This window comes from Citrus sinensis, chromosome 9 (assembly GCF_022201045.2).
Source record: "Citrus sinensis cultivar Valencia sweet orange chromosome 9, DVS_A1.0, whole genome shotgun sequence".
Classification (NCBI taxonomy): domain Eukaryota; kingdom Viridiplantae; phylum Streptophyta; class Magnoliopsida; order Sapindales; family Rutaceae; genus Citrus; species Citrus sinensis.
This window is the reverse complement of record NC_068564.1, coordinates 31,988,591-31,999,463: the sequence shown is the minus strand read 5'-3', so window position 1 is coordinate 31,999,463 and position 10,873 is coordinate 31,988,591. Positions and strand designations below refer to the sequence as shown.

Genomic DNA, 10,873 nt, shown 5'->3' with positions numbered 1-10,873 from the left:
GCTATTTTCACCGCACCCTTGCGTGTGTGTGTCAACAGCTTTTCAATATTTTACCACATAATCTCGATTGATTGAAAGGAGACGACTAACATATTAGTGAATTGTAGAATCATTAAAGAAAACACAAAAAGATCGAAACATATTCCATAGCCGTAAAAAGGGTAGGCATCACTTCTTGACTTTGAAATTAACTTGGCGCAGCATTAAAAAATATGGAATAAATTAAGATCATGCTCCCAATCTCTTTTGTCTCACACTTATTTGACTCAAACATTTTTATTAACCAATCAAATTCGATTAGTTTTCACTCTTCATAAGCTGTCATGGTGCTACCTTTGTAGTTTAATATATAGAAGCCAAAAGTTGCATTCACGATTTAAAGAATTTGCTAGAGTCAGAGATTTTGAGGGAATGTACCTGCTTATTCCTTTTGGGTGGCAAGCAGCTAGTCCCTTTTAGAAAGACGCTGGTCGGTTGAGAATAATATATATCAGAATCATCTATTAGTTTATGGCATCTCCTTGCCTATATATATATATATATATATAAGCTGTCAATAATTTTGCAAGCTATTTTACAGCCTTTATGGTAAACTGATACTTCGATGTGGAGGAGTTTTTGTTATATTGCTTGTGTTAATTAATTTGGTCCGAGAATTATGCGTAGATAGCAGGGTGGACCCAGCACTTTATATTACCATGGACTAACTAAAAATTTTATATTTTAAAGTGAGTACAAATATTCATTAGTAGAAAGAAGTATATCAAATAAGAGTAACACAAAAAAAACCTATAAATATATACTTTAAACAAGAATAAATTTACAAAAAGAGTACAAAACAAAAGACAATTCAAATATAAAAATACTATTTTTCAAATATGGAATTTGACATTACAACCTATAATAATATGTAATTATATAATAATTAATAAATCAACTAAGAATTTGAAGTTAGAATAAATCAATACATGTAATTATAATCAATTAAAAATTGCAAGTAGAACTTTTATGTTTGAAAAATATTAATTAATAGGCTTAAATAAATTAAACAATTAAAATCTATTCATTTTTTTTTTAAATTGTAAAAATATTATTAGTCAAAAGTTTCAATAATAAACTAAACTCAATCTAGTAAAAAGGTATTTGTGTGTCGTTCTTTCTTTGTCAGGCCCTTTGACTCTCTTTGAAAAATCATATGCTGATGATTCTTCTTTCAAAATCTCCTCAAAATACTCAAATTTTACTTTTTAACTCATCTTCTTAGTTGATGTAACTAATAAATAAAATCTCAACATTCAAATAAAAATTTATGAAATTGTTAATAATTATTACTCTATGTTTTTTAATACTTTTAATACTAGTGACGATGTTATGTTACATTTACATACTTTTTTCAACTAAAATTTTTAAAATTAAATTAAAGCAGCAATAAAATTTTAGACGCCTAATGTTTTCAATCTATTCAATAAATATATAATTAATCATTTTATAAATTAATTTCAAATAAAAAATATATAAATGAATTAGGGACATATTTGAAAATAAAATAAAAACTCTATTGTTGTATAAAATTGATGAAAATATATGGGTATTTGAATTAGGGACATATATGAAAACAAAATAAAGACTTTATCCTTATATAAAATTAATCAAAAAACAAGGGGTTTAATGATTTTATTGGACCAAGGATGACTTGCCGGTCCGCCACTGAGGTGGAGAGCAGAATGCAGCCAAGGATGACTTGCGGCGGCGCCATTTGCTTGCTGCGAGGCAAAAGGCTGCCACAGCGCCACATACGTTGGCAAGTTGTTGTTGGCTACATTTGGTTCTCTTCTTTCTCATGTAAAGTCTCAATGGCCTATCATTGGACTCTAACGGTGTCCAGCAAACATGCTATGACACACTCAGATAAAACCCAAATAAGTCTAAAAACATATGGCTATTTTGAAGTATAAAATTAACTATATTTAGACACTATTTTGTATTGAGGTATCATGAAAAGCTATTATTATTGTAAAAAAAATTGTAAATTATAAAATAAAAATTCATATTGTGTATTAAATATGATATTTAAATAATAATTTTGACAAAAATAGTAAAGATATTATAAATTTTTTATTATACAAGTGGTGGATCAAATTAATTTATCTTCTAAACCACTACAATTATTGGTGGATTAAATTAACTTATCTTCTAAACCACTACAACTATTATTTACTAAATACTTAACTGTTATATCTTTAAACTATAATTGCTAAACATCAATACCAAAACAGAGCTTTAGATGGTAAATATTTTACTTACAACTTTTTCTTCGTGCTTTTTTAAGATGAAAAAATTTCAAAATTCTTGCTCAAATTTTTTTTTTTTTTTGGGAAAGTAAATTGTATGAAACATATAGACTATAAGAAGCTACTAGTGTATATGTGCGTGAAGCGCAGGCCTTTAGAGACTGATGATTCTTCTTTATTCCTTTTGAAGTTGTCACACTGTATGAGGATAACAATCGGGCACTTTCCTAGTTGGGATATATACACTACACTTGTAATGTTAATGGATCTAATTCATATTCATATATTTCGTTGAGTAACTTTTGTCCTTGGCTTGAGCCATTTCCATTACTCAAAATTTGCAAAAATGCTCTGCAGCCAAAAAAAGGCATGTAAGTACAAATAAAAACTAAAACGATCTTAAATTTCATGTAAGCTAGGTACACTTAAAATCTATTCTGTGACGATTTCACTTAAGCCTCCTCCAAACTTAGTTCCAAAATGGACATGGTCTCCGCAACATTGCTTCATGTAGTAGCTCTTGCAACACCTTTCATTTTCTCTCTTTCCCAAACTCATACATGCACTCTTCGCCACAGATGATTCCACTTGATCTGTTCCCAACGGCATATGATAGGCAGCGTTGTGACGCCCTTCAGAGTGATCTGTATAGCACTTTTTTATCACTGGGATAGGCTCAGGGCAATGATGCCCACAACTATGGCATCCTGAGTCCGTCACATGAACATGGTTTTTCTCATGCTTTTCACTGCAATGGTGCGAATGCTGATGTTCATGATTTGTCACTTCTCGGCATATTTCTTCAGAAACAGAATGGTTTACATGATCTTCCCCACAGTTACCTTTTCTTCCAAAACAATTTGGCCATGTATTGTTTTTGGAGAAATTTGAATTGTGATAGCCTGAACAATTATGAGTGTTCTGTGCCTCGATATCATTATCATCTTTATTGAAGCTCTCATGATCACAAAGCTTATCCTCTTCAGCTCCATGATCACTGCCTGCACAGCACTGATTATTCCCGCATAGATTTGGGCTGCGAGAGCCCGAATCATTGCTTCTTGAATCACATCCGTGGGAAGAATAATCTTCAGGTTCACATCGGTTTTGAGCTTTGCTATCAGAGCAACAAAGCTGTTGGTTGTCAGATGGATGGAAATGATTGGACTTACATCCATGTCTGTGAGTATGAAATTCAGCTGGAGATTGGCAACATTTTCCTTCATGCTTTCTGGTTTGGTTTGCAGCTGAAGATTTGCAATGCTTCCCGCTAGAGTTGCAACATTTTTTTACATGTTTGGGAGTATGTGATGAAGAAGAAGAAGATTTAATGCATTTACCTCTGTGACTGTGTGTTTCATGCAAAAGTAGCATGCTATTAAGGATCACAATCAGGCATGTTCCAACATCAGCAAGAACAGCTGCCCAAACAAGAGGGTGACCACCCAAGGCCAAGGCAATGATACCAGCCTTAGTTGCAATTGACACAGCGATGTTTTCAATCACTTTCCAATGAGCTTTTCTTGCAAGTCGGATGGCTTCAGGTACTTTTCTTATGTCATTTGACATTAGAATGACTTGTCCCGTCTCAGTTGCAAGTGCAGAACCTGAAATTCCCATTGATATACCAATGTCAGCTGTAGCCAATGCTGGAGCATCATTTATTCCATCTCCAATCATTGCAGTTTTTCCTTCTTGCTTAAACTGATTGATGATTTTTGCCTTATCTTCCGGTAGAAGTTCTGAATGGACTACATTGAGAGCATTACCTAGCTGCAACATTAACATATTTTTGCTTGTCTTGTTACCTAAGGTTCATTAAATTTTTCAAAAGCACAAAAGTGCAGCAGTTCTAAGTAACTGATGCTAATGCTGTCAAACGGAAAAAGCACAAGACTTGAAGTGAACCTGCTCTTGTGCCTGCATAGCTGCTGCTTGATTATCTCCAGTAAGCATAGCAGTTCTGATGCCTAGTGACTTCAGCTGATTGACTGCCTCTGCAGCCCCAGTTCGACAGGCATCAGAAAGACAGAAAATTCCAACAGGGGATGCTCCTAAGAATATGTATCCAATGGTGTTTCCTTTCATTTTAGGTCCATCTACAGATGGAACTACATGCCAAAAGAACAATATACGGTCAAGAGCAATAAAGCATAATGAATGCATAGCTAATAAAAGGAATTACATAGAATGAGAACAATGGATTTGGAAATTAGTTGAATGAGAACAATGGATTTGGAAATTAGAGGCTTCTTATTCAACAAGAAAGGTTAGGAAAGCGAAGGCTAAAACCTGTGCCACAGCCAGCTCTCTGTGCAATTTTTCTGTTTCCAATGTAAATTTCTTCCCCACCAATTTTCCCATATATTCCTTCTCCAGGAAAATTTTGATAATCTTCTACATCTTCGGGCTTCGGCTCAATGGAAAGCGACCTCCCGTACTCAACAAGTGCAGCTGACATCGGATGGCTTGACTTACTCTCAATGCTCGAAACCCTTCAAAAACTTTCAGTAATTAGTATAACTTTATTGCAAAACTTTCGTCCCTAATAATTGAAAATATGAAAACCTGTGACGGTTCTTACCAGTAAAGCAAAGTGTTTAAGTTTATATCTTCAGATAGTGGTTGAAACTCGGACATAACAAATTCACCCCTTGTGATTGTTCCGGTCTTGTCAAAAGCCATGAACCTGACTTTTGCAAGAGTTTGAAGATAGTCTCCTCCTTTGATTAGAAGACCAGAAGTTGCAGCCTTTGTAAGGGCACAGTAAGTAACAACAGGTGTGGAGAGGATTAGTGCACAAGGACATGCACTTACTAACACAACCAATGCTAAATGAAACCACTGCTTGTGATTTGAAACTCCCAGAGCGATTGGAATAACGGCCACACAGGCTGATATAAATATAACAGCTGTAAAATACAGTAACCAAAAGAGCTAAATTGTAAGTTTCTGTACACTTCGCCATTCTCCTGTGAAAATGAATTTGATGAAAAATTGACTAACCTGGAGTGTAATACTGAGAAAATTTATCTACGAATCTTTGTATTCTAGATTTGCTGTTTTGTGCTTCTTCCACTAGCTTTGCCATTTTAGCCACGACACAATCTTCGGCTACAGCAGTAGTTTCTACACTAATATAACCTGTAAGTTAAGAAACCCAAACACTTTAGTATAACAACTTCAACATCTTGGATTTATAGATAAGCATTAACAGAGAAATCAAATAAATGGAACCATTTAGATTAATTGTGCCAGCCCAAACAGTGGAACCCTTTTGCTTTGAAACAGGATATGACTCCCCGGTTAAAGTTTTCTCATCCACTTCACATTTCCCATCCACAACGATTCCATCAATCGGTATAACTTCACCAGCCTTAACCGCAAGAACAGTGTTCAATTTCACCTCGCCGGCATCAACTTCTTCTCCGGTTCCAGCTATTATTGCTTTTTGAGGAGCAATGCTCATCAGTGATGACATTACAGCAGTAGCCTGAGAATTAATTGGATATTGATGATTATTGTTCGAGTGATGAAATGTCCTTACAGCTCACGTTAAATTAATTCATTTTATAATTTTGTGAGCGAGAAAAAATATTGAATGAGGAAGGCAGTCTGATAGCAAACCTTATGGCTTGCCCTGGACTCAAGCCATTCGGCAATTGTGAAGAGGAAGACAATGATGCCAGCTTCAATATAATCGTTCATGGCAATTGTACCTATCACTGTTGCAAGGATATACTTTGCGTGTAAGAGAACCCATAAAAAATTAATCTAATTCGTTGTCTTATATATTCTGAATTCAGGCCAGTGCAAGTTATTTGAGTTGAGCATCTTCATCATATTTCATCGTTGAGAGAAATTTATGAAATTTATATGTATTATTAAAATAATTCTCCAGTGAGGATGTTCGGACATATAAAGTTCAGATTTGATATTATATAGTAATGTATACATATAGCTACTAAATAACATTGCATAACATCAGTTCAAATTTTACAACATGCAAATATCTGCACTTAAAATTTTTTTTACCAATAATAATTCTTAAATTTTAATGTTTGTCTATCCTAAAATATGAACGTCCACGCCTAATAAAAAGTATAAATGAGCATATATGATTTTGTTTGTTTTTGGTTGGATTTACTTTAGCTAGATTACAAAGCAAGGCAACAAAATGCATGACTAGTGCATGGTCAAAAGACACTACCAAATGAAATTTAAAAGAGAAGAAAAGGATAGGAGAACGGGCGAGAAAAGGATGTAGCTTTTCCAACCTTTTGAATTTTGAGTTGTAAAGTGAATGAACACGTAGCCCACTCGAACAAGTCACAACGTTTCTCGCGTTTGATATTTTGTCTTTTGTGTCAATGCAAAAAAAAATTTTAAAAGAAAAAAGAGATTGGAAACTCAGTTGATTTATTTGTTATTCATGGAATGGAAAGAATTGATTGGGTTTATGTGGCTTTCGAATGTATTAATTGGGTCTATGTTTACCACTTTTACAATCTATTTTTGTAAATAATTATTAATGGAGACTTGGTTCTGGCTTTAAAATAATGATACTACCGTTCATCTGTCAAATTTGTGTTAGTAAAGATAAATAGCAAGGATTTATTTGATATATGTCATAAAACTACAGACGTAAATAAAGTTATTGTGAAATACAGTGACTAATCTGCTAATAACTTATTTTAATTGCGGCTGGTAATATTTCCACCCACAATTTTTGTAAACCCGCCCGACTCTCAAGAAATAATTACAATAAGTCTAAATTATTTTTAAAAATATAAATAAAGAAAAAATTTAGAGATTTAATCAAATAAAATTAAATCCCTAAAGTATTAGATAAAAAGCTCATAATTTTTGGGGTAATTTGGTCATTTTATATTAGTAGGGTAAAATAATTAAATAAAACTTATCTTAAAGTAACCACTAACCATAATTGTCAAATATATCTTAAAATAAATTACAAGAACTAAAAAGGATTTAATTGATCAGTTGTCAAGATTATTTGTATAAATTCGATTTATATATAGTATTTATTACTATTCTGACTAAGTATGTATGTCGAAATTATCCTTCTAATAGAATAGGAAAAATAATTAAGTAGAAAATCACACCATATCATCAAGCTAACCTGATGGGGTTGTTCAACAAAAATTTGAAGAGAGAGAATTTTTTTAATTATTTCAAATTCAATTAGAAATTTTATCTTCTTTCCTTACGAGAGAGTTTGGTTGAATGGTCTCATTATGTTAAAGATAACGGCTAATAATAAATTAAAAAACACTTTGTTATTTGATCTTTTACCAAAGAAATTTTGATAAATTTTGAAAATAACCAATAACTTTTCAACTTTTTAAAATAGTCAAGAATCCCCGAAGTTGGGAATTTTTGACAAATTGAAGGGAATCTTGGCTATTTTATAAACTTAAGGGAAATGTTTTTGACAATGGACCAAACGAATGTTAAATTAGATTCCATGTTCTTGATATATAATATTCCCAAACGAAAAGAAAAGAGGAGAAAAAAAGAATCTGACTTACCTGCTATAAGCACAAGAATGTTGATATCAAGCTTAAAATTTCTTATTGCGGCAAGTCCTTTTAAGATAATTGGAAAGATGCCAATGGCAACAGCTCCAAGGGCAAACCAACGTAATGGATGATACACATATTTCAATATTGATATTGCAAGCAACACCCCACATGCCATTGCATATGGACTTGGCCATTTTTTCTGGTAACTTGTTCCTCCATATGCTCTCACATTTGCCTCGAATCTTGCTTGATTTAGAGCCTTGACTGTCATTAAGGGGAAAAATAAAAACCGTAACCATAGTAAGAACAATTAACCTTTCATGATTATCGATCGATACAAAAAATAATGAGTGCTAATTAATTTAATTGGCAAGACCTCATAGATTTGTCAAAGAGATTAATTGGTTATTCAATTAATTCTGCTCAATTACACTGGCTAATGAAGGGGTAATAATTAACAAAAATGATAATTTTAAAAATTGAAAAAAATTTTTAATCGAAAAATATAAGGGGGATGGGTATTGTGGACAAGAGCATTATTAGTAAAGTTGGTGGTCCTACAGTTCATCATGGGTCGGCACTCGATCTTTAAACGAATTTATTAATAAAATGTTCAGGTACTTAATCATGATTAGGTGTGTGAATTCTGAAAAAGCATGCATCAAAATGCTCAAAATCCTCGCCCGAATCAAGAATAAGCAAAATAGATAAATAAACCTCAACGACGAAATGTACGAATCATGTGACAAAAATCTTGAAATAAATAAATAAATGAATAATAGTGAATAAAATAAAATAATTCAGTTGGGACGTTTCATAGTTTTGCAAGGAATTCAGTTACAATATATCGAATCCATACGAAATAAAATAAAATTACAAGGGAGTCTGGATTCTGGAACAAAATCTCCCTAATCAAACTTTGTAGATTTTAATTATGAACCACGACATTTATCTGTCAATTCGTTAATCACCCCACCAAAAAGGCAACAAATTATAGAGCTCCCAAGTCCCACCTAATGACCACAGCGACACATCAGCTTGCACGAACTTGTTCCACATATGGAAACTTTAAAAAAAGGATTTTTTTTGGGGGGGGAAGGCAGTCTGGCAAAAGCATTAATATCATGACACCATGCCATTACAATTTTGTTCCTTTTAAAACAAGTAAAGTTTGTTAATGGAAAACAGAATAACAAAAAAAGAGGGTGAGGGGTAATTAATTTTTCTTACCAATTTGATGCTGAGAAATGAGGAGAGCATCATGAAGAACAATGACTGTTCTTGACGGAACAATCACTGAAACTTCTTTAACTCCTTCAAGAGATTTGAGGATATTTTCTATCAAAGGAACCTCTGAAGAGCAGCAGATTCCTAAGACATCAAAGTAGCTTTTCTGATATTTTCTTTCTTGAGCATCAGCCATTAATATTGTAAGTTAAGAAAAGCAAATTAAATGTTGTTGAATCTGGAAGGAGAAGAGTGGTACGATTAAGAAGAAAGAAATAATAAAGAAACTGATCAACTTGTTTGCATATGGGGGAGGAAAAAGCTTTAGCTTTGAGCCTATTGAAGGTCTTGGCATGGGGGATGTGATGAGAAGAGCTAGGCAAGCTAACAAGGTTTAAGTAGGCAAGAACCGATGGAAGAGTTTAATAAATAAGCAGAGGAGGATTCTGTTACTGTGTGAGTGAAAAGACAATTACAGAAAGCATTACGAATATTTAAAAAAACAAAAAAGAAATTCCACCCAAGCAAAAGATAGCGATAAAAAGGGAGAGATAGTGAGATGATTTTATGTGACTTGTGACTTATGACTACCCTGGGAGCCATTTGCCCTAAATCTCAGTATTTTTTGCGGAAACACGTTGGCTCCGAAAAATAATTCCTTGAAATCACCAACCTGTCCATACGCGGCTGACGGCCTGAGCCTAGCCTGGTTGAAATGAAATTACTAATAATCGTTATATATATACAGTGCTGATATTCAGCCGGAACATCGATAGATATAAGGTGGCTAGCTATATTGAGGTGCCATTTTGATGTTCATGTTCAACTTTTTGATTTTTTTTTGTGTATTAAACTATCTGGTATCCGAAGATCACATTGGATCACTAGGATGGCGAAGCTCTCCCAACAAGTATTTAACGCATATGCATTTTCAAGCCTCGAAACGAAGACCTTGGTTAAGTTAGAACAACCTCATGCCAGTTGATCTACGCGCTTGTTGGTCAATTTTTTGGTTTTTGCTGTCCCTCAATCAACATTTGGACTGAATATTATTATTTAGAAGTATATATTTGTCCCATCTACCTGTACGTGTAGAAAAACCTGGGATAAAATATTGTTAGGATACATGTAAATAGCTAATACAAATTTGTAAAGACCTTGTCACAGCATTTTATCCTTGTAAACATAAAATTCAAGAGCATCACGGACCGTGGATTGTACGCAACTTTTACTGCTTTATTTGTTGAAAATTGGCTAACTATTGATCCTCTTAATGGAATTTACTGTATATTATTTTCGAAGGGAGTACATAATAATAATAATAATAATAATAATAATAATAATAATAATAATAATAATAATAATATTATTATTATTATTATTATTATTATTATTATTATTATTATTATTATTATTATCATTCGTGGGAATGATGGCTTTCTCTTAGGGGTGGGCAAAAAAACCGTAGTCTTAAAAAAACCGAACCGAACCGATGGTTTTTTCTAATTCGGTACGGTTTTTTTTTTAAAAAAAAAACCGAACGGTACAATTTATAAAAAAACCGAAATGTCGGTTCGGTATTCGGTTCATTTAACTGAACCGAAAAATCGAATTATTTTTAAATTTTATTAAATTAAATATGTGTTAATTTTTAACTGATTGTGTAAGATAGCTAACATAAACTTGCATACACACAATCAGAGTATATATATATGTTAGTGTTACAATTTCGTAAATTTTTATTTCCCAAAATAAACCCTAAAATCAAATATAAAACAATTTCGTAAATTTCAATTTCTTGAAGAATTTTTG

General features: G+C 32.9%; 1 protein-coding gene across 1 annotated transcript; it reads right to left on the bottom strand.

Annotated features, from left to right (window-relative positions):
* Positions 1-2,542: 2,542 nt before the first annotated feature.
* LOC102623242 (putative inactive cadmium/zinc-transporting ATPase HMA3) lies at positions 2,543-9,570 on the bottom strand. Its single transcript, XM_006474176.4, has 9 exons — positions 9,065-9,570; positions 7,841-8,098; positions 5,919-6,016; positions 5,529-5,784; positions 5,298-5,435; positions 4,876-5,203; positions 4,584-4,786; positions 4,200-4,402; positions 2,543-4,064 (listed from the first exon to the last, which is right to left on the bottom strand). The coding sequence occupies exons 1-9, from the start codon at positions 9,255-9,257 to the stop codon at positions 2,724-2,726; spliced, it is 3,018 nt and encodes a 1,005-aa protein (XP_006474239.1). The 5' UTR covers positions 9,258-9,570; the 3' UTR covers positions 2,543-2,723.
* Between the last annotated feature and the right edge of the window lie 1,303 nt (positions 9,571-10,873).

Bases quoted from the DNA above. Each gene is read 5' to 3' on its own strand.
- LOC102623242 (XM_006474176.4), bottom strand. From the start codon at position 9,257: ATGGCTGATGCTCAAGAAAGAAAATATCAGAAAAGCTACTTTGATGTC. The intron at 6,017-7,840 runs GTAAGTCAGATT...TCCTTGCAACAG, and splicing joins CATTCTTGTGCTTATAGCAG to TGATAGGTACAATTGCCATG. The intron at 4,787-4,875 runs GTAAGAACCGTC...AAGTTTTTGAAG, and splicing joins TTAAACACTTTGCTTTACTG to GGTTTCGAGCATTGAGAGTA.